Source organism: Stenella coeruleoalba (assembly GCF_951394435.1).
Source record: "Stenella coeruleoalba genome assembly, chromosome: 1".
NCBI lineage: Eukaryota > Metazoa > Chordata > Mammalia > Artiodactyla > Delphinidae > Stenella > Stenella coeruleoalba.
In genome coordinates this window covers 31,551,824-31,578,614 of record NC_137169.1, presented here as the reverse complement: position 1 = coordinate 31,578,614, position 26,791 = coordinate 31,551,824, and the positions used below count along the sequence as shown (strand labels likewise).

General features: G+C 42.0%; 1 protein-coding gene across 16 annotated transcripts in view; it reads right to left on the bottom strand.

Annotated features, from left to right (window-relative positions):
• The window catches only part of MACF1 (microtubule actin crosslinking factor 1), a 344,741-nt gene that overhangs the window by 104,327 nt on the left and 213,623 nt on the right, over nucleotides 1–26,791 (bottom strand). For 12 of the 16 annotated variants that reach the window (XM_079928860.1, XM_079928859.1, XM_079928851.1 and 9 more), the window contains 13 exons: nucleotides 20,908–26,313; nucleotides 20,182–20,331; nucleotides 18,659–18,874; nucleotides 18,419–18,571; nucleotides 15,164–15,397; nucleotides 12,767–12,916; nucleotides 11,604–11,837; nucleotides 10,300–10,509; nucleotides 7,542–8,060; nucleotides 6,563–6,739; nucleotides 6,184–6,307; nucleotides 5,162–5,370; nucleotides 4,464–4,781 (listed from right to left, as the gene is read on the bottom strand). In XM_079928860.1, coding sequence (XP_079784986.1) covers nucleotides 4,464–4,781; nucleotides 5,162–5,370; nucleotides 6,184–6,307; nucleotides 6,563–6,739; nucleotides 7,542–8,060; nucleotides 10,300–10,509; nucleotides 11,604–11,837; nucleotides 12,767–12,916; nucleotides 15,164–15,397; nucleotides 18,419–18,571; nucleotides 18,659–18,874; nucleotides 20,182–20,331; nucleotides 20,908–26,313 — 8,100 coding nt within the window. The remainder of the gene's footprint in view (nucleotides 1–4,463; nucleotides 4,782–5,161; nucleotides 5,371–6,183; nucleotides 6,308–6,562; nucleotides 6,740–7,541; nucleotides 8,061–10,299; nucleotides 10,510–11,603; nucleotides 11,838–12,766; nucleotides 12,917–15,163; nucleotides 15,398–18,418; nucleotides 18,572–18,658; nucleotides 18,875–20,181; nucleotides 20,332–20,907; nucleotides 26,314–26,791) is intronic. The other 4 variants (XM_079928850.1, XM_079928853.1, XM_079928852.1 and 1 more) reach the window with 1 other exon arrangement.

The window sequence follows — 26,791 nt, the reverse complement described above, 5'->3', positions numbered from 1 at the left end:
GTTTTGGATCGTTGTGTTTTCATTGTCATTTGTCTCTCGGTATTTTTTGATTTCCTCTCTGATTTCTTCCGTGATCTTTTGGTTCTTTAGTAACGTATTGGTTAACCTCCATGTGTTTGTGTTTTTTACATTTTTTTCCCCTGTAATTGATTTCTAGTCTCGTAGTGTTGTGGTCAGAAAAGATGCTTGATATGATTTCAGTTTTCTTAAATTGACTGAGGCTTCATTTGTGACCCAAGATGTGACCTACCCTGGTGAATGTTCTGTGCGCACTTGAGAAGAAAGTGTAATCTGCTGTTTTTGGATGGAATGTCCTATAAATATCAATTAAATCTATCTGGCCTATTGTGTCATTTAAAGCTTGTGTTTCCTTATTAATTTTCTGTTTGGATGATCTGTCCACTGGTGTAAGTGAGGTGTTAAAGCCCCTCACTATTATTGTGTTACTGTCAATTTCCTCTTTTATAGCTGTTAGCAGTTGACTTATGTATTGAGGTGCTCCTATGTTGGATGCTTATATATTTATAATTGTTATATCTTCTTCTTGGATTGGTCCCTTGATCATTACGTAGTGTCCTTCCTTGTCTCTTGTAACATTCTTTATTTTAAAGTCCATTTTATCTGACATGAATATTGCTACTCCAGCTTTCTTTTGATTTCCATTTGCATGGAATATCTTTTTCCATCCCCTCATTTTCAGTCTGTATGTGTCCCTAGGTCTGAAGTGGGTCTCTTGTAGACAGCATAAATATAGGTCTTGTTTTTGTATCCATTCAATGAGCCTGTGTCTTTTGGTTGGAGCATTTAATCCATTCACATAAAGGTAATTATCAATATGTATGTTCCTAGTACCACTTTCTTAATTGTTATGCATTTGTTTTTGTAGGTCCTTTTCTTCTCTTGTGTTTCCCACTTAGAGAAGTTCCTTTAGCCTTTGTTGTAGAGCTGGTTTGGTGGTGCTGAATTCTCTTAGCTTTTGCTTGTCTGTAAAGCTTTTTTTTTTTTTTTTTAACATCTTTATTGGGGTATAATTGCTTTACAATGGTGTGTTGTAAAGCTTTTGATTTCTCCATCAAATCTGAATGAGATCCTCGCTGGGTAGAGTAATCTTGGTTGTAGATTCTTCCTTTTCATCACTTTAAGTATATCATGCCACTCCCTTCTGGCTTGTAGAGTTTCTGCTGAGAAATCAGCTGTTAACCTTATGGGTGTTCCCTTGCATGTTATTTGTCATTTTTCCCTTGCTGCTTTCAATAAGTTTTCTTTGACTTTAATTTTTGCCAATTTGGTTACTATGTGTCTCGGAGTGTTTCTCCTTGCGTTTATCCTGTATGGGACTCTCTGCGCTTCCTGGACATGGGTGGCTATTTCCCTTCCCATGTTAGGGAAGTTTTCGACTATAATCTCTTCAAATATTTTCTCTGGTCCTTCCTCTCTCTTTTCTCCTTCTGGGAACCCTATAATGCGAATGTTGTTGCGTTTAATGTTGTCCCAGAGGTCTCTTAGGCTGTCTTCATTTCTTTTCATTCTTTTTTCTTTATTCTGTTCCACAGCAGTGAATTCCACCATTCTGTCTTCTAGGTCACTTATCCATTCTTCTGCCTCAGTTATTCTGCTATTGATTCTTTCTAGTGTAGTTTTCATTTCAGTATTGTATTGTTCATCTCTGTTTGTTTGTTCTTTAATTCTTCTAGGTCTTTGTTACACATTTCTTGCATCTTCTTGATCTTTACCTCCATTCTTTTTCCGAGGTCTTGGATCATCTTCACTATCATTATTCTGAATTCTTTTTCTGGAAGGCTGCCTATCTCCACTTCATTTAGTTGTTTTTCTGGGGTTTTATCTTGTTCCTTTATCTGGTACATAGCCTTCTGCCTTTTCATCTTGTCTATCTTTCTGTGAATGTGGTTTTTGTTCCACAGGCTGCAGGACTGTACTTCTTCTTGCTTCTGCTGTCTGCCCTCTGGTGGATGAGCCTATCTAAGAGGCTTGTGCAAGTTTCCTGATGGGAGGGACTGGTGGTGGGTAGAGCTGGGTGTTGCTCTGGGGGGCAGAGCTCAGTAAAACTTTAATCCACTTGTCTGCTGATGGGTGGGGCTGGGTTCCCTCCCTGTTGGTTGTTTGGCCTGAGGTGACCCAACACTGGAGCCTACCCGGGCTCTTTGGTGGGGCTAATGGCAGACTCTGGGAGGGCTCACGCCAAGGAGTACCTCCCAGAACTTCTGCTGCTGGTGAGACACAGCCACCCCCCTCCTCTTCAGGAGACCCTCCAACACTAGCAGGTACGTCTGGTTCAGTCTCCTATGGGGTCACTGCTCCTTCCCCTGGGTCCCGATGCACACACTACTTTGTGTGTGCCCTCCAAGAATGGAGTCTCTGTTTCTCCCAGTCCTGTCTAATTCCTGTAATCAAATCCCACTAGCTGTCAAGGTCTGATGCTCCAGGAATTCCTCCCCCCTGTTGCCGGACCCCCAGGTTGGGAAGCCTGACGTGGGGCTCAGAACCTTCACTCCAGTGGGTGGACTTCTGTGGTATAAGTGTTCTCCGGTTTGTGAGTCACCCACCCAGCAGTTATGGGATTTGCTTTTATTGTGATTGCGCCCCTCCTACTGTCTCATTGTGGCTTCTCCTTTGTCTTTGGATGTGGGGTATCTTTTTTGGTGAGTTCCAGTGTCTTCCTGTCGATGACTGTTCAGCAGTTAGTTGTGATTCCGGTGCTCTCACAAGAGGGAGTGAGAGCATGTCCTTCTTTACGCCATCTTGAACCAATCTCCAACCTCCGATACTTTTTAATTCCCAAAATAGTTTCTTCAAGATAGATATTATCATTCCATGAGAATTTAGTCAACTGTTGATCCTTTAGAAAGCAGTCTTGGAAAATCTGAGCTTTCTTAATGTTTCACATATTTAAAAATAAAACTTTACAAAGAAAAATAAAATCCTAGAGTTGAATACAAATAGAAACAAAGAAAGCTAATTATATAAGAAATTACAGGGGGAAAAAAATTCAGGTAACTTTGAACATAGTATACAGTAGGTCAGAGTCTCAGGACAAAAAGAAATCTGAAGAAATCTTGAATTTTACTTAGTAGGTTTGTTATTGGTAGAAATAATAGTGTAATTCCAAAGTGATCTTATTTTATTGTAGGATATAGCAAATAATATATTAAGTTGTTGGAAACAAGGGTTCTCCCTGTGGGCAGAGGAAGATACAAATAGGGAATGGAGGAAGAATCCTATGGTGTTGAGTTCGAGCTGGATTATCAGTATGAATACATGATATAAAAAACTTTCAAGATTTCCTAATCCTATCCACTTAAGGGACCTAGAAGCAATGACACCCTAACGGGCTCATCTACTTATCTGGATTTTGATATCTAATCACACTTCTCCAGTAAAAATAAGGCTCCTTGGAGAAACAGGTGATTTCAGGTATGGGACAGGGAAACTACAAGGTGACCATGACACATCTTATTGTGCCAGAAAGTAAGAGAGTACTCATATACTGGTAGGGACATGTCAAAAAGACCAGGAGACAGCTTAAAGGGGCACCCACTTACCAAATTTGAAAACGTTTGAGCATAAAAAAGAACAATGATGATAATGAAAATAGAAGCCCATAGTGATACTCTTTTATATATTTATAAAGAGAGAAAAAACAGCAATTGGTGGATCCAGGTGAAAAGTATGCTGATGTTTATTGTGCTGTTCCTTTTACTTTTCTGTAAGTTTAAAAATTTTCAAAACAAAAAGCAAAAAGTTAGGAGAGCAAACCAAACAAAACAATGAGATTGCAGTACAATATGGAAAACGTTAGATAGTTGGATAAACCCAAGGCAGCGATGTGAGAATCCAACAATGTTGAGGTACTACAGGTGGGAATGTGGGCAGGTGCAGCCATTCTGGAGCTCAAGTTAGCTACTACTTGGTCAAATTAGGTACAGGCAGGTACTATGACCCAGCAATTCTGTTCCTGGATATACATCTATATCTACAGGAGGTAATAACTCTTCACCAAAGATTTTCAGCTCTGCACCTACTAGATATATGGTAGGATTACATTTCTCCACCCCCTTGAAAGTCAGCTATGGTCACGTGAAACTTGCTTTGACTAATAAAATGTAAATGGATATGAAATGTCCTCTCCCCCTTGCAGTAGTAATCGTGAAAACATATGTCAGGATGAAGTTTCCATCAACTTGAAAGACTGAGTGACCTTGATGAGCTAAGTATTCCTGCTGATGTGGGTTGAACATGTAATATGAGTGAAAAATAAATCTAGTCTGTGTTTTTAAAAAATGAACAAACAATATCTAGCTTACAGGATGGCTGTGAGAATTCTTTAAGACAATGCAGGTAAAGTTTCCAGTACATTGACTGACATATTATGTGTTCAGTAAATATGTTTTTTTCCTTGCCTTTCTTTCCCCTTTATTCTGCCCATCTGGCAGATATATCCTTACCTGGATCTGTTGGAAGAAATGTGCAATATCTTGATCTGGCTGATTCCCAGAGGCCAGCAACCGACTTTTGTTTTCCATGAATCGCTGCAGCTTATCAGAGAGATGCTCAAACATCTCTGCCTGGGGCAGAAGCTTCTTTAGGGAGCTCTCCTTTTCTTGCTGCTGTAGCCGGAGCTGTTCAAAGCGCTGGCTCACCTCGGCCAGTTTGCCCTGCAGCACTGCGGCCGAGTTGCTGTCTGCCGTCTCCGTGAATCGGGTCACCATCTCACGTGTGGCCTCCAAGCTGCTCTTCTGCCGAGCAATGTCCTGCTTCAATTTCTGTCATCAAGAACACGTCTGTCAGCTCCTGGCTCACTTATTCCAGGATATCTGAGCCACAAACTAATAAGCTTCTAGTAACTACATGCTCACCTCCTCAAGGAGGGTTGGAGGATTGCAACTGAAACTTCAGAATACCATCAATACCCTCAGTTCTCCACCCCATGTGACCAGTGACTTTGCCATCACCACTTTTCCTCAAGCTTACCAATGGTTTGGAAATTGGGTAGACAAACCTTTACACGGATTAGTCGACATTTCTAAGTCTTATTAGAAGATTCATGGAAATGAATTCTTTTCCTGATACTTTTTCAAAATGATATCATTATGGAACATGGCAAATATACCCACTATGCTAACTCTTGGGGCGCAGGTCTCACCATGTTAGTGGCCAGGGCTTCCTGTATGACTCCTGATGACAGCGGTGCCACCTTCTCCTCTTCCAGGTTATTTTCAACTTCACCGATGGACTGTAACAAGCTGTCCAGGCTTTCCTGGACACTCTGAGACTGGGCAATGGCTTTCTGCAGCAGAGCAGAGCGCTCTGCCAAGCTACTGGAGAGGCTTTGGAAATGGCTGAGTATGGAATCTGGAAATTCAAGGCCATGAGAAGAGAGAGTGGGGACAATTTTTGTGTTGCACTTTAAAAAGAAAACATATTTAAATTGTACATGTTAGTTATAATAACAACAGAAATCAAGACAAACAGAAAGAAAAATAAGCCTAAATACATCACTATTTGAACCAAATTCAAGAAGCATTATACATTTAGCACCTACTAAGTGCCAGGAATTGTGCTCGATGCTGAGGACTAAAGATTATTATGATAAAGTCCCTGCCTTTTACAAACCTTAAAACTCTAAAAGAGAGCATAGGTAGTGGAAGGCACATCAACTAACCACAATAATAAAATCATAAGTGCTAGATTGGTACTAGGAGTACTGTACTAGAGAAACCCGAAGGAAGAATGATTAGTTCTTATCTTTTACTTCTTCTTGGGGGTCGGGGCGGGGGTGGTGTCAGGACTTTACAAAGGAAGTAACTTCCCGGTTACATCTTGAAGCACGAGCAAGATTTCATCATGCACGGTAAGGACTCAATAAATGTTAGCAGCTAAGCAATAGGAAAAACTTCAGGGGTAAAGTAATGAGGAAATGACTTGGGAAAGGAAAGAAGTTGGGTGTGGCTAGAAGGCGAGTGCCTGGGGAAAAGAGGTTGAAGTCAGACCATGAAGGCCTCGTATGGTGTAAGAATAAAGTTCATTAGAGGGTGAGCTATTCGTGTTTATATCCACAGCCCCTAGCTAGCACCACAGATACTTGTACAACACAACGTGATATGTTACAGAACAGAGGCACATACTAGGAATTAGGGGAACACTCTGGCTATTGCTGCTTCATACCTGTAGTTTCTTGAACATGCCTGTGGTCTGGGGCTGGCTCCCCTTCAATTTCCATGAAGTCATGAGCTACCTTTTGGAGCTTTTCTACAGGTACTTGATGCTCAGCCAATTCCTCCTGCAACTGCTGCTTGTCCATGAAAAAGGACAAAAGAAAACCATCACAAGTGCATAATCAAAGCTGGTTCTAGGGACTGAGAGCTACTGAGCGGCTTTATAGAATAAATTCTGTTTATCCATAGCCACAGACATCAGAATAAAGTTTTTAGGAATCATATGTTGTCCAAGGCATCCCAACCACCGCCTTTAACCTATGCAAGCATTTGCTTCGCTCTGAAGCTACTCTAAGCCATGCAGCACAACAGCTTGTGTATTGGCTCACCTTTGTGGTCACAAGCTGCTGTTGCAGGACCCCAGGGTCAGAGGCAACAGTTTCTGAGAGGAGCTTCTCCACGTTGGCCTCACAAGCTTTCATCCAGGCCTGCAGGCTTTCGGCACTGCTCTGGAACTTCTGATACTGGCCTAGCAGCAAGTTCAGGTGAGCGCCCAGTCGTGTACACTGCGCCATAAGGAAAAAAAAAAAAAAAAAAAAAAGAAGAAGGGAAAGCAGACTTAAGTGGGTCAGGCCAAAGGCAGCAGCTTCCCAGGCACAGTCCAAAGAGCTCTGGCTATGTTACAGGGAACTGACTGTAACTACAGTTAAGGTTAGTGTGGGCCCCCACAGATAGATGGTAGCAACCATTTTCTGTAAGTGGGGTCCTGACTGTTTGAGCCATACTATCCACCTCCACTTTATTATACACCTGGGAAGGTTCAGTTGTATGACAAGCCATCAAAGAAATATACATCAGGTTGCAGGCAAAGGTGGGGACTGAGAGGTACAAAACGTGTTCCTTTTGGGGGTGAAAGATGTTGGCAAAAAGCACAAAACAGGTAAGAAGAACTGACTGGATTCTATGTCTTGGGAGCTAAAGGGAGTTCTTTGATAGGGAGGAAGATAAGGATTTACCCTAGATGTTCTGTCCAGGAATAAAGACTGTGTATTTGGTTTAAGTCTCCCTGTGCTCTGTCTCTTGGGAGGCCATGGCTGCTGGTCAGGACACAGGGAGGTGAGCACTTCCACCTTCACCACTGCAGTGAGACATACCCCTGGATATTGCTCAGATCAGGCATGAGCCCCTGGGCCTCTATATTTTGCAATTTTTCCGAACTCATAAACACTCATTCTGCCCATGGTCAATCTACAAATCAGCTTGTTCACTGTGTCTGAGGTTCTTATTGTAAGCCCCAGAAACTACCCACAGTTGTGTGAGGGCTGCCACGACTGTTTCACCAGGGGCTGCCAGGAACCTCTCCTCTACCTTTGAATGGAGAGCACTGTATCTTTCCGTTGCATCCTTCAGCTTGTCCTTCACTAAGGTTCCAGTTGCTGATGGTTCTTTGCCTTCCTCAAGGCTGTTTTCTGTGTCCAAGACTTTCTGTCCTGAGATAGTCACAAATCTCAAGTCTCCTTTGTGGGAAATTACATCCTCCGAGAAGCTTCCCTGTCGCTTGAGTAGGGCGGGAAGGGCCTCGGGGCTGCTGTCTCGCTTGTGCATGTTCTCCAGCTCTTTCTCAGACCGTTCCAGCCAGTTTTCAAACTCTCGATGATCCTGCAGAAACTTCTGCAGCTCATCCCGTAGTGTCTGCACCTGCTTCAGTTCTGCCTCTGACTGGGCCAGGGAAGTCACATACTGCTCCTTTAGCTCTCCGAGCTTTTCTTGCAGCATCTGCTGCTCCTCGGGTGTGAGATTGTGGCCATGCTGGTCCAGGAAGGCCTGAGCAGACTGGGTGGCCAGGATGAAATTTTGCTGCTGAGACAGCAATTCTTGGTGACGAGCCTGGCAAAAATCCCCCAAACAAAGGACAATCAGTAGGGAAACCACAATAACTTGTTTATGTCTACGGCTAGAAGTAGGAAGAGATCTCAATAGGTCACTTTTCCAGCTGCTCAGAAATCATTAATATCTCTCACTCTCTATGCATTATGCTATCTACTAATCCCAGATGAACTGACTCATCTAGGATCTGACAGTTTTCATGTATTATCTCATAATACTAGTGCCACCATCTGTAGTGTAGGCCGACCATATAATTCCCATATCAAGGATGGGATAAGTTAATACCAAAAAGGTGTTGTATGTCTTGACTAAGGTCATGCAGATAGTTAAGGGACAAATTGTGACTTGAACCTGACTCTCTTCATCACTAAACTACCCCAGATCTAAGAGAAGGTACAAATGGCCCACTAAAACTACCCACACTGATGGAAGGAGACAGTAAGCTGCATAAGTCATACATATGATGGCATAAAAACTGCAAATGCTAAGCTGTGAAATATGTCATTCACATATCCTTGATGACTGTCCCTACTAGAAAAAATGTTGGAAAATTAATTCTTTAAATAAACAATTTGTATATTAGTGAGAATAGACTGTATTTCTGGATAGTACAGGTAATCTGTACGTTTTATTTGTATGTGTTATGTCTATGTACAGACATGTAGACCTTCTTTCTGTTTCAGTGGAACGTAAGTTCTTTTAGGACAGTTGTGGTTGCTTGGTTTTGTTCCTAAAATGTTCTTCCTGAGTCTAACAGAAGTCGCTGGGAGCTCAGTAAGTGTTCTTAACTATCCATACTGTTTATGCAACTCCCTAGAGAAGGACAATAGCAACCTGATAGCTTCAGCTTCTGACGTCATCTCAGGGAAGCTGGGGTGACAAATATATCCGGCTCAAAGAGACAGTAAGGGACAGTACTACAGCTTGTCTGTATACTGCCCAGATGTCCCCACTCTCATCCACCCACAGGTAAGACAGTGTCCTTCCTAGATGGAGCTGCCAGCAAGCAGTATCAGGAAGCCCCTGTGACAGCAGGACCATTTCTGCTCTGTGCCAAGACTGCCGTGGCTTTAGGGTACACACTGCAATGGATCTTCCAAGCACAGAAGCAGCATGCAAGAGGCAGAAATCCTATGAATACAAAATAAGGCAATGGCCCACACAGGCTGTTCAACAGAAGCATGTCAGCTAAACCAGTTTTGTACGCTATAAAGGGATCACTAACGTATGTGATCCGTGTGTCTTCTAAGTTCCCTGAATAGTCTTTCAATCATGTAATACAATATACCTGCATATGTCAGTTAATGTTTTGGAGATGGTGGATCTGGCTGGTTCACTGGTTTATCTCCAATACCTGTCATGCATCAGGCCCTCAATATTTGCTGAATAAATAGATGAGTAGAGATGAGTAAGAAATAGTTTCCTAAGGGCAGCAGGGAACTATTAAAAGGGTTAAGCAGGGACACAGCATCTTAAAAAGATCACTTAATAGTGTGGGAATGGATTGGAGGGTAAAAGCCAAGAGTCAAGGAGACCAGAAGTTACTATAACACAAGTGAGAGCTGATAGCAGCCTGAACTGCAATTAATATCTCGATGGAGATAAAAACGTGTGGATGATTTTAAAAGAGCTATAAGAAGCATGGGGTTTGATGACTGATTCAATATGGGAGAGTGAGGGAAGGAAAGGAATCTAGGGTGATGTTTAGTCCAGGCAAGCAAGTGGGAATATAGGAAGGAGAACATGTTCAGTGGGGGAGGGGTATTTTAGAAAATAGGAGGTCTAGTTCTCAGGTTGAGGTGCTTGTGGTTCCAAGCTGCAAATAGGCAGATGGATTTATACACTGGTTTGAAGCTCAGGGCAGGCATCTGGGCTGGAGACAAATATATACATGGAAACCACTAGTACAAATGGGAAGTGAGGTGTCGTGGGTGGATGAGATTACCCAAGGAAAATATATTCTGAAAGACGAGAAGAGGCCTAGGCTACAACCTGGAAGCATATCAGTATTTCAAAAGCTGGCCAGAGGAAAGGGAGGAGGATTATCAGGGCAGATAGTGCTATGGAAACAAGGGAGAAACTATTTCAAGGGGAGTGGTCAAGACTGTCAAGTCCACTGAGAAATCAAAGAAGATATGAACTGAGAAGTGCTCACTGGACTTAGGGCAGGAGGTTATGGTGACTTGCCCAGGGCAGCAGAGATTCACCCAGCATTGTAAGAACAAGCTAACATGCTCACCTTCAACTTCTCACATTGCTTGTCCAGCGTCTCTGGGGCTTGGTTCACCCCCATGTGACCATCAGTGGTATCCAAGGCTCCTTTCTCCAGGTTACCTCCTGAGACCTGCTCCATCTGTCCACCCAATGATCCCACTGGGTGGGAAGTCAGCCAATCCAAGAGAGCATCGATCTTACTCCTGTTCTCTTCCAGTTCCTTTGCTGCTTTACTCTGAAAGCCACAGGGGGAGTCTCGTGAGAAGGCCTTAGACACTCAGCTATGAACCAAAGGTTAAGTAAAGGGGAAGACATTTAGGCTTAAAAAAAAAAAAAAAAAAGCAGCAGCAGCTCTAAGGCTGGGTATAAACAGTCTTTGCATCCACAGAGAAAAATAAGCAGCTTCTAAATCTGTTGAAAAATAATTTAAAACAATCCCTAAATTTGATCTATATCTCACTGCTTTTAATAAAGGAGCAGGAGGGCGGCAAATCCCAGGATTTGAAAGGGCTTTGTTAAGAGATGATTTAGTCCTGGCACCTCCAAGCTTTATGGAACCCTTTCTAGGTACGCAGAAGTTATACACTGCCTTGGTAGGATAAAAAATAGCACAGTCACACTCAATTACCTTTCTGTTCTTCCTTAAGGAAAATGCAGACTACTCCCAGCAGTTTCTCTGCCAAGTAGAGCACTGAATTCTGAAACTTGTCTCTCAAAGTCTATTTTCTGACTCTTCAAGTACTTTAATAAAACAGGTTATGCCAAGTGATATATTCATGTATTTCAGAATTCACCTTCAGGTAACTTACTTCTCTTTCCACATTCTCTACCTCCCTCATTAGTGTACAAGTTCACAGCCAGAAAAAGAACTTTGATTCAATAAGCCAGTGCTGAGTGGGGTGCAGAAGACCATGCGACTTTATCTTCTTTTAGGTTTATCCCAGTGCCATGACTTCCCATTGAAACTATAGTGGCAGCTTGAGGACAGCTTGTGGCCCATTAAGACTGTCCAGGTATTTTCACTAGTACCCTTGGATCACCAGTCCAGATTCATGTTAGAAATATGCCATTTGCTTTTTCCCCAAGGATGATGATGATGATGATGGCGATGATTTGGAATATGAACTTACTACCAATTATTCCTGACTTAAAGTCCTTCAGGATGTTTCTTATAAAAATAAGTATTGGCTCACAGATCTGCTTCGGAATTAACCCTTTTTTGTGATTCTAGGCTCTCTGTAAAGCAGTTTCCCTTCATTACCTTTTATTTGTGTAGGTACCAAAATTTTCTTTTTTGAAAAATACCAAGCATCACAGCAGTCTGGTTACCTTTTCAGTCTCCTGCTGTAAGGCTGAGGTCACCACTTCCTCCAGCTCCTTCTGGGCCAGCTTCGTCCTTTCCTGGAGAGCCTCATACTGCTCCTTAGCCTGATGAAGTTTCTCCCGGAGAGCTGTCAACTCATGGGGGCTCAGCTTAGCTTGGTTCTCTTCCAGGAACCCTTCAGTGTCTTTGACAACACTGGCAAATGAGGTGGCATGATTCTGAATGTCACCCTGTAAATCCTTAACATATGAAAACAGGATGGCAGAGGCTTCAACTTTAGAACTTCTAAGACCTCTCAACAGCATGAAGACGAATGACTAGGATGACATTATCTGCAATTGACGTATGTCCCTGAGTATAATTTGCTTAAGGTTTATGCCTAAACCAATGGAGATAATAAAATTTTAAATGCTTCTAAATTAAGAAACTTTTTTAATATTTAATTTTCTAAGAAAAATTTAAATTTAAATTTCTAAGAAGATATTTAGTGAAGACAAAAAAAAACAGACCGCCCATAAACATGATTTTTATTCTGCAATGAGTTATCCTCAAAGAGATCATTCTTCCATAAAGAAGAGTTGACAACAGGATTCTACCGGAGTTGAGGCCTGGTTGGTCCTTTATAACTCTCTTGGTTATCACTCCTTAATCCTCATGAGCCTATAAGGCCCAGAGCGATCTGGGTCCTACTCTCCAGACTCATCATTCACTAATCTTCCTTTTCTTCTTTGCAGTCCAATTGAACTAGCTTTCTTTCAGCTCTTGAATACACTGTGCTCGACCCCATTCCCACCTCCAGACTGATGTACAGGCCTCTGCCTGGCAATTTTCTTCTTCCTCCCACACCTTCATGCATCAACCCCTATGTACCCTCTGTTCCTCAGTTTAAGTGACACTTCTTTAAGGTAATCTTGATAACCAAGTCAAGACTGGGTCTCTCTGTTATATGTTCGCATGTAACTTTTCCTTTATAGATACAATACTGAATAAATTATATGTTCATTTTTGTGATTATTTGTGTAATGTCTGTCTTTTCCACCACACTGTAAGCTTCATGAGAGCAGGGACGTTTACTATTATGTTATTGGCACTAAGCACTGTGCCTGGCACATAGCAAGCCTTTATAAATACTTGAAGGAATGAAAAAAATGAGTTAACTGTTACTGACCTTCAAGTCACTTTGGTTCTTCTGCAAAGCAGAGAGATCCTGCTGGGTGGCTCTACCTTGATGGCCAGCCAATGCTCTTTCTGCCTGTCCTACCCAGTTGCAAAGATCCTCCAGTTTCTGGTGACAGGTATTTTGTTGTTTCTGCAGGGTCTAATTAAAATGCAAAGGGGCCAAGAGACAATTAATGATTCTCATTTTATAAATACAAGATAACTCCCTGAAATGTAAAACAGGAAGGTTATATCTCAAGGATGGAAAAGTTGGTGGGAGACTAGAGGAGGAAAAGGCACAGAAATCATATTCAGAAAGCTCCCCTCAATTGGATCGTCTGTTAATCTGGGGCTATGGTCGGGATTATAATCAGGGGTGATTTGGGGTGAGAACGCTCCCAGGTATTGGTCTGGAAGCTCCTTTGCCAGACTGCTGTTATTATCCTTGGAAATGGAGAACAGAGAGCCCAGATGCTTAAAATCCACAGATGATATTGGTGGTAATAATAAATTAGTGGTTCTGATCAATTCTACTGGAACTGGATGATACACTACATGTTAAGTCATAGTATGGAAAATTAGAAGGACTAGGCAAGGAGTAAAAATCAAGAAACTGGATAATTTATAAGCTAATTGAGTTTCTTAGTAATTGAGCTGATTTTATATAAATCAAATGTCTCACAAATGCAGACACCCATTAAATGGAATGATTACGTGCCAGGCATGAAGGGCTTGGCTATTTTGAGAAGGGAACTGCCCCAGAATAGCAACGGGCTCAGTCCTTCAGGTGTCTATACCATTACCCAAGAGAAAAGCCAGCCCAAGGGGAGGAGGGAGTACGCTTCTGTGCCTGATCCTTTCTCCAGACCTCTCAGTCGCATGACACTGAAGCACCTGATTGAGCAATTGAGCATGATGTGTTCTCCTGACCATCCTCCTAGAACCGTTTTCCACCAGTTTCTACCTTCTGATGGTGTTTTAGTCACCTGCACTTACAAACAGGTGCCCAAATTGGCCCTCTCTCCCCCTCTTTAGGACAAATAGAAGGGCTCTGGAAGAGAACTCCTAAGAGTTCTTCAGCTGTAAAACAGGATCTTCATGGGTTAGGATGGGTGCAGACTGAATCTGAAAAAGCAAAGCAAACAAGTTAACACACAGACATACACATGCATTCAGGGCAAATATAGAGAGAAGCAGAGCATTTCTGACAATAACAAGGTTAATAAACATTGTGGAATTAATTACACACTTAGAGAGAATGTTCACATGCAACTGTATCACCTTTTGCAGCTCAGGAGCCTATCCTGGATGTGGGCTGTGTCTTAAGGTGGCCCAGACCAATGCTATTTCGTTAATTATCCATAAGCTACACCAGGCTATATAAATTCCCAAGTGAGGACACTGCAAATTTCCAGATATGGAAGGTAACCTATTTCATTAGTATTTTACTTCAAATTCAATACAGTTGAAACAACTAAGCAGTAATAAGGGACATACAGACTTGACTTTAAGCCTTTAATATCCTTTAAGCCTGACTCAAAAGCTCAATTCTACTTTGCACAATATTTAATAAAAGAGACCCTGAGACAGTTTTGCTGATGACAAGGACAATTCTAGTATCATCTTGCTGAATTCCAACTTATTATTCAAACAGCAGAAATGGCATAAGCATCATTCTTGGTATTATAAGGTTATGATGTTACCATTAATGCAATTATGTTGAGTCCTGCAAGAAGAGGCTTGTGATAGAAGGTGGTGAGATGATTAGTTGTTTCTCCCCACCCCCCAAAATGTATCAAGAGTGTTTCTACACACCGTTTTCCAATAACTGAATAAGAACTGGGCACAACAGTGTAAAGAACGGTGCTAGAAAATAATAATTTCAAATGTGCTAAAAAATTAATATGATTCTGATAAAAATCTTTTTGTCAGCTGTTTGAAGGTGGTCAAGGAATCTTACTGTTAATCATTTGAAAAGCCCCAGAATAAAACTGATTTCAGGACCATTCTTCTCAAGAGCTCAAGTACCTAAATGTTCCTAACAGTCCTCAAAAGAATGCTGACGGAGAGAGTAGGAGAAATAAGGGCTAGGGATAAAATTTTCATTTGAAAGTCAGAGACTGTGAGACACAGTGACAGTAGAGTCTCGCTAAAAAGAAAACGCTTGCACATGCATACACACGTAAACACACGTATTCTCTCTCATACACACACACATAAAACCAAAAACACGGCAAGAAAAACGGCCAGAAGAGCTGCCTCCTGGACTAGAACCAAACTGGCCCGAACCAATCAAAACTGGTAAACGCAGGCTCCTGGAATCGTGACAAACGGACTCTGGCCAGAAAACCCAAAGATAGAGGACATCCCAGAGACCAACTGAGCCCAGCTTCTGGTTCAGTCTGACCTTAAGCCGGGCTGCCTGCTCCATCTGTTGAAGACGGCCTTGCAAGGCATCCACCTGGGCTGTGGTCCGATCCACATGGTCCTGGAAGGACCTCTGCAGTTCATGCAGAAGCCTTAGCATCTGTCGGTTCTGCTGAGGAGGCAAGTCCTGGGCGTGCTCGGAGATAAAGAACTGAATATCAAAGGCAAGTGCATCCAGCTGAGATTTCCTCTCAGCCATGGGCTGTTTCAAATCCTAAGGTAAGTGGGGAAAGGAAGAAAAAGAAAAAAGAAAAGAAACTTCTTATTCTCTGTAGAAGCAGAAGCTGTTGGTTCTAATCAAAGAATCAACATGATCAAACAGAGGTTAATTTCTTGCATTTTTATAACTGACACTGATAATTTCTAGGGCCAAACCGAAGTCTCTCTCACTTCTGGCCTCTCCAAACCCCTCACATATTACAGTTAGGTTTCCTTTGCTAGCCCTTGATTTCTAAATGCACTAAGCTTTCAATTATTTATAGTAACAGAATTACAGTACAGCTAATCCCAGGTGTCTGTGAAAAAATGTATTTTTTTAAGTTTTGGAAAGTATAACATGAATTTTTGGTCTGAGATATATCTGTCTAATTGTATTTTCTTAGATTCAAATACCTATTTGTATTTGTCTAGCCCTGAGTACCTGGTAGGCCAGAAGTGAGAAAATATTCAATTTATTTTTGGTTCACTGAAATTTGACTTTTAGAGTAAATAATGTTGCTTACACATTTTAAAACTGTAAAGGATTACAGTCAGACTTTCTTATATAATAGTTATATTGCTTCTTTAAAGCAGTAGAAAACTGCCTAAACACTAGACTTTATCTGTTTTCAGACAATTAAAAAGCATGCAATTTTCTCACAAACATTTAGTGATCATCAACTATGTTATACTGGATGCAATGAAAAACATAAAAACAAGTAAGGTATCTACACATCTGTCACTTTGAAATTGAGCGTAGTCAGCAATCTTGAAAAGCAGGCTGGGAGGAGGGCTTCTAGATATTTATCACAAGACTATACTTCCTTCATGTGTGAACACATGGATTTGGGAAACTGTCACTAAGGAAAATGAGGCTTAGGCTGTGGCTCTCTTTCTATAACAGAATTTGTATAACTAGGCAAGGATCCCAATGCATGAGATGCTCTGTTTTCATATCTCATACTGTATCTTAGAAATTGTTCTCACCCTTGCTTCTTTTAGTACTCTGCCCGTGAACAGATAAAGTCTGCTACTCATTCCTCCAATGGTATATTTGGATAAAAGGCTATGAAAGAAGAAGGCAGGCCAACTCTTGCAAGATAAAGAGGGACGAGCTTGCATACAAGGAAGCCTGACCACAGACAACATTTAGGTCTGTATCTCCTAAGACTGGGGAAAATGAAGGGGATGGAATAGGAGGGAACATCTCTAGTTCTGCTCTGACTTTAGAAAGAATTTTAGGAGAGGAAGCTCTATAGCAGAGCATGGATAAACCAACGTGAGTATCACCTGATATTACTTTAAGTATAACCAAAAGAAACAACAATGTTGGAAGTGGGGATGGGGGGGAGAATCCTCGGCTCATATGTATCTCAGAATCTTTAACTTTCTCTCACTGACTTATAAAAAGAATCACATAACTTGGGAGTTTGACAAAAAGAAAACCATCTCTCGAGATCAGAGGTCGGCAATCTGCAGTCCCCGAGCCAAACCTGCCTGCCACCTGTTTTTGTAAATAAAGGTTTTTTTTTTTATAAAATAAGTTCATATTTTCCAACTTCACTTTTTTTTTAAATTTATTTTTGGCTGTGTTGGGTCTTCGTTTCTGTGCGAGGGCTTTCTCTAGTTGCGGTGAGCGGGGGCCACTCTTCATCGCGGTGCGCGGGCCTCTCACTATCGCGGCCTCTCTTGTTGTGGAGCACAGGCTCCAGACGCGCAGGCTCAGTAGTTGTGGCTCACGGGTTTAGTTGCTCTGCGGCATGTGGGATCTTCCCAGACCAGGGCTCCAACCCATGTCCCCTGCATTGGCAGGCAGATTCTCAACCACTGCGCTACCAGGGAAGCCCGTAAATAAAGTTTTATTGTAACATGTCCACAACCATTTGTTTATGTACTGTCTATGGCTGCTTTCATGTTTCAACAGTAGAGCTGAATGGCTGCCACAGAAATAGGTCACCTGCAAGGCCTAAAATACTTACTATCTAACCCTGTATAGAAAAAGTTTGCAAACCCATGCTCTAGACCACTGATCAAAGCTGGCGTGTGAGAGGAAAACATAGGCAGAACACTCTATGACATAAATCACAGCAAGATCCTTTTTGACCCACCTTCCTAGAGAAATGGAAATAAAAACAAAAATAAACACATGGGACCTAATGAAACTTAAAAGCTTTTGCACAGCAAAAGAAACCACAAACAAGATGAAAAGACAACCCTCAGAATGGGAGAAAATATTTGCAAACGAAGCAACTGACAAAGGATTAATCTCCAAAATATACAGCTCCTGCAGCTCAATATCAAAAAACAACCAACCCAATCCAAAAATGGGCAGAAGACCTAAATAGACATTTCTCCAAAGAAGATATACAGATAGCCAACAAACACATGAAAGGATACTCACATCACTAATCATTAGAGAAATGGAAATCAAAACTACAATGAGGTATCACCTCACACCGGTCAGAATGGCCATCATCAAAAATTCTACAAACAATAAACGCTGGAGAAGGTATGGAGAAAAGTGAACCCTCTTGCACTGTTGGTGGGAATGTAAATTGATACAGCCACTATGTAGAACAGTATGGAGGTTCTTAAAAAACTAAAAATAGAACTACCATATGACCCAGCAATCCCACTACGGGGCATATACCCTGAGAAAACCATAATTCAAAAAGAGTCATGGGGGCTTCCCTGGTGGCGCAGTGGTTGAGAGTCCGCCTGCCGATGCAGGGGACACGGGTTCATGCCCCGGTCCGGGAAGATCCCACATGCCGTGGAGCAGTTGGGCCCATGAGCCATGGCCGCTGAGCCTGCGTGTCCAGAGCCTGTGCTCCGCAACGGGAGAGGCCACAACAGTGAGAGGCCCACGTACCGCAAAAAAACTAAAAACTAAACGTAGCTGACTTTATTTCTCAAATGGAAAGTCAGACTTTCTAAGAAAGGCAAGTACAGACACCAGTTTGCCTAGCAGAGAAATAAAATTGATACAACTCAAAAGGACAAATGAAACATGCTCGAGAACTGGTGGAGTGCTTACCTCACACTGTTGGAGATGGTGACTCAGGCTGTCGATGGCATCTGTTTCATCGACATGCTCCTTGTTGTTCAGAATAAGATGGGTATTGCCAACCCAGGCTCTTAGATCTTGAAGTTTGCCTTCTAGCTGTTCATACTGATTTAAAACTCTAGTCTAAGAAATAAATGGCAAATTAGATAATAAAATTCTCCAAGCCTACCGAGAGTTTGTGAGCCTTTGTGAATAAAAACAAGAAGCTACCTTTTTTACTTCTGCAGCATTCTGGAGGTGGAGTAGTCTGGAACCCCAGGTGTCACTCACAGAGCTGAGGGACTTTTGAAGATTCTTGGCATCTTTTTCTAGAGCCTTCAACAGTTGAGCTGGGACTTCCTGAGGCTGGCTGATGATAATCTGATTCACACATTCCAGTTCCTGACTCACCACCGTGGACAGATCCTTTAGCTCCCTGTCTACCACCTGAAGGCATACAGTGGAGTTACCTCCAAAATCAAGACTAGAAATCTTGCTGTCTAGGAATCAGCTGTGAACACATTTTTCTGTCACCTCAAGCCTACTCAGGCTTTAGGGTTTATAAAATGTTTTTATAGACATTCACTAGTTTATTTGGTGCTCACAATAATTCTTGAAGTAGGCAGAGTAGATATTATTATCCTGGGTTTACAGTAGAGATGCCTCAGTGCTTAAAAATGTGAATTTGTTTTCCCCTGAGGTCGCCCACCTGGTAAGCAAGAGAGCCAAGACTTGGATTCAGGTTTTCTGACTCAGTGCAATGCTCCTCGCACTACAACTTGCTGCCTCTCCAAGAACAGAGCAGAAGTATATGTTATTTTGTATATGTGTCATTATGCTTTAAATAATGTTATGCAATATAAGTCAATCAAAGGACAAGTCTTCCACTCCAAAGCCCAAGGGAACAGAACCAATGCATATAAAAATATCCCAAGCCAGCTTTCCCACTCAGCTACTCCTCAGTAGAGAAGCCAGAAACCAGCTGTGGAAGAGTTTGGTAGTTGTTCTGGGCATCATCCTCATTTCCCCTTCAGCCCCCCTGCCCAAGGCCATACTCTAGATACTGAGAGAACTGGTAAACCTCTACAATCTCTGTCCTCATCGTGACTCCAATCCTGTGACAACTCTCAGCCTCCAATTTCAAAGAGCTATTCCTCCTCCCACTCAAGGCTGTCTAAGTCTATGTCTTTCCATGTCCTCAGGGACCTCATTCCACCAGTCAGCATTTCCTCTCTCCTCTAACTTCAAATTCTCCTTTTCTATTGGTTCTTTCTACTCAGCCTAAAAATTCACTCAGAACGTTCCTCTTTTAGTCCATCTCCTCTAGCTAGTGTTCTACCTCTCTTCCCTTGCCTGCACTATCAAGCTTCTGCAAAGAATGACATACATTAATTGTCCACACCTTCCAACCTCCCGTTTATTCTCAATGCAACCTAGTTTATATCCCATGACTCCACTGTAACTGTTCTTATCAAGGTCCCCAGCAACTCTCAGGCACTAAACCCCCTTTTAGTCCTCACTGTACTCAGTCTCCCTACTGCATTTAACACTGCCGACTACTCCTCCCTTGAGTCTCTTCTGCTTTGGCTTTTGTGAGACTAGTACTCCCTGGTGTTCTTCATAGATCTCTAGTTACACTTTTCCAATCTATTTTTTGTCCATTAAATGGTAGTGTTTTTGAACACGTTTTTCTTCCTGAATAGTCTTTATTTTCTCCACGCCGATGGGCCTGGAGGAAGTCTCTGGGAACCTACCTTGGCCTGACACAGCAGATCCTGTAGCTCTGCCAGATTTAGCTCTAGAGGTTGAATTTGTTTGGTCCTCATTTCAATGTCTCGTAATAGAGACAGATAGGATACCAACTTCTCATCATGTTCTAGGCAGAGCTGCCGGTTAAATACATTCTGTGGAGCCAAAAAGAAAACTCACTCAAATCTGACATACTCCTTTATGTTTGCTTTTTAAGCAGGCAGGGTCTTAAAACAGAATAGAAATTTTTACTACACATTGGGTGGAATGAAATAAAATATGTTATTTTGTCTAAATTGTCTCAAATCAATAGACAAAAAAGCGATTTTATTATATTTCCTCAGGGAGCAGAAGCTCTGAATTATCAATCTATAAGCATCATTTTAGCAAAACTTTCAAAACCTATTCTGACTTCAGGTACCATAGCCTCAGTATTTTAAATTAGCTTCAATGTTAGTGTCTAACTTAAAACCCTTGCAAATTTCAGAAAGACATTCAGAGCCACTGCCTAATTTTCCAACAACTATGTTACAAACAGATGATGATGAACTAAGTTATATCTTAGAGAATCATCTAGTGCCCTGAAGTGTATGTATGTATACAATTATACACATGAAAACTCAGTATCTTGTCAAGAGTCTTAGCATGAAATTAGCTATGACACACACACACACACACACACACACACACACACACACACACACCCACCCACCCACCATTGGGTAACTTACTTTGGCAGCCCTGAAGGGCTCCGGGTTCACACTCGTTCCCCCTGGTGCAGTCATGAAGGGGGTTTGTTCACTGCCAGGCTCTGAGCTCTTTCTGAGTTTCTCCTGTGGTGTTTTCTCATCCATCTTCATTGTGGGGTATGATATTAGGGGTACCATCTCTTCTTCACGGGTTTCTGGACTAGGACTAATGGTGGCATCCTCTTGTCCTGTACTCTCTTTTCGAGATACATCTTTGGACAGTTTCTCTGGGAGAAGAGACACTGAAACTCTGGGAACTCCCTGAGTCACTATGCCTTCAAAGGACCCTGCTTCTGCACCTGTAACTATAGGGATTTCCTGAGTTGTTACTATTTTAGATTCAAGAATTCCGCAATGTTCACCATCACTTTTGTTGTCCTGAGGACGAAGGTCCTTTCTGTCTGCGAATTCCAAATAAGTGACATCTTTGGAGCCTACTCTAATTTCTTCCAATTTAACAGCGCTTGTTGAGTCAAAAGGTACTTCTTGGTATGATTTTTCTTTACTTTCGTTAGATGAGAAAGTCAGATCTTTGGTTTCCCTAATCTTAAAAGTAACACAAGAATCTTGATGATAATTGGTCTCCTGTCTGGTGGTTCCTCGGAAAGACTTCTCTGTTGTGAAAACTGGGGATGTGTCTGCAACTTGGGCTTCTCCAACTGGTTCCTGGTAGCACAATCCTTCAGGTTGTGGGGTCAAAGAAGAGAGTATTTCACTCTGGGTCCCAACAGTAACTTCTTGAGATGAATTTTCTTCTGGTTTTAAAGTCAAGCAGAGGCTTAAATTTTTCACATCTCCTTCACTGACCTGATTAGAGTTGAAGAATGTTAAAGCATCTTGATTTCTTACAGAAATTCCTTTGGGTATCATTTGGGAAGAAGAATCTTCAGCTTCACCAACAACAGAAAATCCCAGCTCCCCATCAGTTTCTTTCCCTTTTTCACTTATAGTTATTTCCACAGGTTGACTCTCTATATTAGAGTCATGGTCATCTCTAATGGCAGTTTCCTGATTCAGCTTTTCTTCTGAAAGAACTGCTGGTTTGCGTGTTTTGACACTTTCTTCTACAGTCATCTCCCTCTTTCCTCTCTTACCTTTCTCCCTGGTTTTCATTGGTTTCTGCATAACCTGCTGACTAGGCAATTTGCCCAGAGTTTCACAATTTGATTCTTGTACTTCTGAAATAATTTCTCCTTGGTTTTCCCTTATTTCTTTAGAATCTAGACCTGATATAAACTGTTTCATTTGAGAAATAATTTCTGTCTGTGCCACTATGTTTTCTTGCTCTTCATTTGTATTTTTTTCCATGGTATTATAAGCCACCTCTTTGGGGTTCAAATCACAAATTTCTGAGTGAGGGTGTGTCACTGAACTTTGGCCCAATGATTTACCTTTACCATCACTAGAAATTATGACACTGAAAGATTCTTTAGCACCTCGAGAAGATCTCCTAACCTGACCCTTGCATTCCAATTCCTTTAATGAAATTTCCCTGCTCTTTTTTGCCTGCTCCCCATTAGAAACTCTCACTTTAACCTTTTTCTGCGCAGACTGGTTTTCAATTTGAAATAATTTCTCACTTTCTCCTTTACCACAACTCATTTCAGCAGTCTGACTGCAAGCAATTAACATTTCCTTTCTTAGAAATTCTTTCTTTAGTTCACATACTTCACTTCCACCTTGCTTTTCACTCTGAGCCTGGTGATCACAGGACTCGAAGGTATCTACTTGGATTATAGTTGCCAGTTCAGGGCTAATAAGTCTTTTCTCAATAGCTTCCTTTAAAGTTACTCTCTGATCATTAAATATGTCAATAATTCCTCCATCTAACACCTGACGGGATGCAATAACTCGGACCATGCTTTCATCCACTAATTTCTGTTCCAAAGCTGATGCCAATGTCAATCTTTTCCCCGTGGCAGTGTCTATAATTCCTCCAGCATTTGCCTGAGCTTCCAGAACCTTCAGTGTAGCTGCAAAATCTACTTTTCCAAGCTGAATTGCTTGAGACAATGTAAGTACTTTGTCACTTGCTCCATCTTTAATGTCTGAGAAGGGGATTACTTCTAGATACCTCTGTCCAGATTCAATATCAATCTTACACTTTTTTACTAATTCTGCATAGGGAACAATTCTGTAATTCTCAGGATCTATAATCCCATTCATCATTCCTGAAGACAACATTTCTTTATTAGTTAAGAGTCCTTCTTTTTCAGCTTCTGCCAAGGTCAATCTCTGGCCAGAAATGAGATCTATAAAGCTTCCAGTCAAGGCCTGAATTTCTTGGATTTCTCTCTTCAAGTCCGGGGTAACAAGATCTAATTTTATGGCTTCAGAGAGGGAAATAGTTTCCTTTGTTTCAGGATGAGAGAACTGATGGAGGCTTAAGCTCTCAACTTTTTTGAGTTGCTCGGCTAAATCTTCATCAATAATGCCATGTTTAAAGGCACTATCAACAGAAAGTCTCATCCCAGATATATGGTGAATGATACCTCCATCTACCACCTGCTTTGTCAACAACTGCATGGCCTCATCCCTCTCCAAAAGCCCTCTGTCGATGGACTGCACAACTGTTAAAGGGGCTTTGCTGTCAGGGTCCATAATTCCAGTTGTTTCCAATTGTAAGCTAATTAATCTCTCTCTAACTGCTTTTTCAGCATCTCTGCCTTTAGAAGCTTTCTCCAGATTTATAAGCTCTGTCTGGTCAGCACTGTCCACCAAGCCAAGATTTGAGGCCAAAGTTACTGAAACCTTTTTGCCTCGTTTCAGGTCAACAATTCCACCAGTCACCACCTGCCCCTCTAAAATTCTGGTGGCTGTTTGTGTGTCAAGAAGTCCAATGGCAACTGCTTCCTTCACAGAGCAGAGTGTGTGGGTACGAGGGTCTAAGACGCCACTTATAGCTTTGTCTGCCATGAGGACATTGTGTAACAATTTCTCATCCATTAGACCTTCATCAATGACTTCTTCAGTTTTCAAAGACTCGCAGGTCTGAGAGTCAAAGAAGCCCCGAAACATGTTCAGCTTTCCCAAAAGTTTCACAGCAGTGTGACTAGGCACAAGGCCTCGGGCTATTGCTTCATTTAGTAAGAGTTTTTGACCTGTCTGTTCATGAAAGATACCGCCCTCTAGTAATTGTGTAGATAATATATTTAAGGTAGCTTCTTCAAGCAACTCTGAAGGATGACTGCATGACAGGGAAGTTTCACTGCCATTAGCTTCCTTGTCTGTCTTTTCTAACAACATCATACCACCACCTGCCATGCTGTGTCCTTCTGGACTTTGTTTATGGTCATCCCTACCCAAACAAGTCTTATTTAATGCTTTCTTTCTGCCCAGATGAATATTCTTGTCCTTTTCAGACTTTAGTTCCGATTCTAAAACTAGAGCTTTCTCTACTTGAAACTGTGACTTTCTGCTTTGGGGTTTTATGAGAGGTCTTCCAGTTTCACCTAGAGTATATTCAGTTTCAAGTGTGTCTGCTTGTTCTTTCTGACACATAAAGGAAGTCTTTCTGAGAGTCTGCCATTCCTCCTTTGGTGATTCAACAGGAAAAGGATCTTTGTCCTCCACCAAAGTCACATCTTCTGCTTCCTCAGGAGGTACCATAAGGAGAAATCCTTTGTTGACATTTTCTCTGGTAGACACTTCTATTTGGTCTTCCTTTTTGGTATCTAACAACTGCCTTTTAAACTCTGACTTGACTTTATCTATGACCTTCAAAGTATCAACATTTGGATTTCCCACTTTTTGTTGCCCTACAAACAGGTCCCTTTTGGTGTTCTCTTCTGTTTCTACAATGGTCTTTTTGCCTTTTGCTTCAGTGCAATTTGCCTGATCAGGATCTTCTTTGTTCTGAGAAGAAAACTGGAACTCATGTGGCCTCACAGTCAGCCCATCACAGAAAGTTTCTGTGATTTTCACGTTCACCGATTCTTGTAATTTCTCAGGAGCATCTAGTCTCTGGTGCCCACTTCCAAACACTTCTGGAGGACTTGCTTGATCACCTCTTGCTGTTAGTGCCTCTATCAGCTCATTGTCCAACAGGAGCAGCCTCTGTCCATCCCGCACATTAATATAGCTGTGAGTCATCAGATGAAACAGCAGCTTCTCGTTATGGCTTGCGATGCCCTCAGTTTGGCCCTTGCTACACAGCACACCTGCTGCTCCAGGATTCGTGTTCAATTTGCTTCGTTCTAAAGAGTCTGCTAATTGCATGTGGGGCATCACATCAGGGATACAAATTGACTTCAAGTTATTGGCAAGATCTTTGTCTAACATACCATTTTCTACTGCTTTTTTCCAGGACCAAATCTCTGTGGTTGCTGGTAGATATAGGGCTTTAATATGCTGTCGGCCACTAAGGATTTTATGGGCTAGTTCAGTAGACACAATACCTTGTTCCAGGGCATCTGTAATTGGGAGAATCTCTCCGGACTCGGGCCATAGCAACCCCATGAGTGACCACAGGGACTCCAGAATCACAAGTGCAATCTTAGCAGCTATTAGATCATTGCTCACTGCTTCATCTACTGTCAGCCTACGCCCAGTGACAGTGTCTATGATGCCTCCTGTCTGAAGCTGCCTTATGAGAAGAGCACAGGCCATATCTTGGTCAATCAAATTATGTCTCACAGCCTCTCCCACTGTAAGTCTGTGTCCTGTTCTTGGATCTACTATGCCTCCAGCAAAAAGCTGAGCTTCCAGCACCCGGACAGTGACCTGCCTATCTATTAGCCCTTCCTGAACTGCACGGAAAATGCTAACCTTCCGGCCTGATTTCAAGCTCACCATTCCCCCTGCCAATTGCTTGACAGGCAGCAATTTCAACCCTGATTCCTGGTAGACAATACATCTCCTCATCAGATCCAGTAAACCGATTTTCTCAGCTGTGTTAGGGTCTATCAAGTTCTTGGATGATCTCAGGTGAGACTCTAACACTGAGTAAAGCCAGGCAGAAATGAGGCCTTGGTGAAAAGCCTCCTCTAGGTTAATACAGTTCTCATCAGGGGGGAGACTGAAACTTCCAGTTGCCAGGTGAGCTTCTAAGATTTTCAGTCCAACTTTCTCATTGATTATTTTCTTTTCAATTGCTTCCACCACAGAAAGAGGGCCTTTGTTCTCAGTAAGCCTGCTGATTAAGGACAGGGCATCCTCTAGTTCCTGGAGCTGCTGGTATATCTGGGGATTAATGAGGTTTCTGGCTAGGCCCTCCTCCAAAGACAGCTTTTCACTGGTCTCAGGGGCAATGAGGCCAGACATGATAACCTGGGATTCCAGGAGCACAAGGCCTGTGTCTTGGTCAATGAGGCCCTTTTGCATGGCTCTGAAGATGGGAAATATCTCCACTGTGCCTAGGTCAATCACCCCAGCAACTGCTCTGCAGCCCTACAAGAGAAAATGAAAAAGAACACTGAATCAGAGAAGCACAATTGTTGAAAAGAATCATTCAAAGAACTACAGTATATCAAATTCTGACCACAAGAAAAACCCAGCCTGGATGAGCCCCAACCTGTAGGAAACATTCTGAAGCCTGGCAGTGTTAATGCTAAAAAAGAATTTTTCTAAACTACAGAATGTTTAACATGGCCAGAAGTTCACAGATTACTCAAGGGATGGTAGCATTAAGCATATCTGAGTGACAAGCTCTACAAAGTAGCAAGCAGTGAAAGTGAGGGGACAGCTATTTATAAGACTACATCACCACAAAGGCTCCTACAGACACATACCAGCTCCCCCAAAGTGAGAATTCAACCCCATACAACAACTTCTCAGTGTTGCAATCCACGCAGAAGACTCTTGAAGTAGGACCTCCCTGCCGATGAGTTCAGCGCGATGGGTCCACAGGATTCGAAGGAGACTTAAG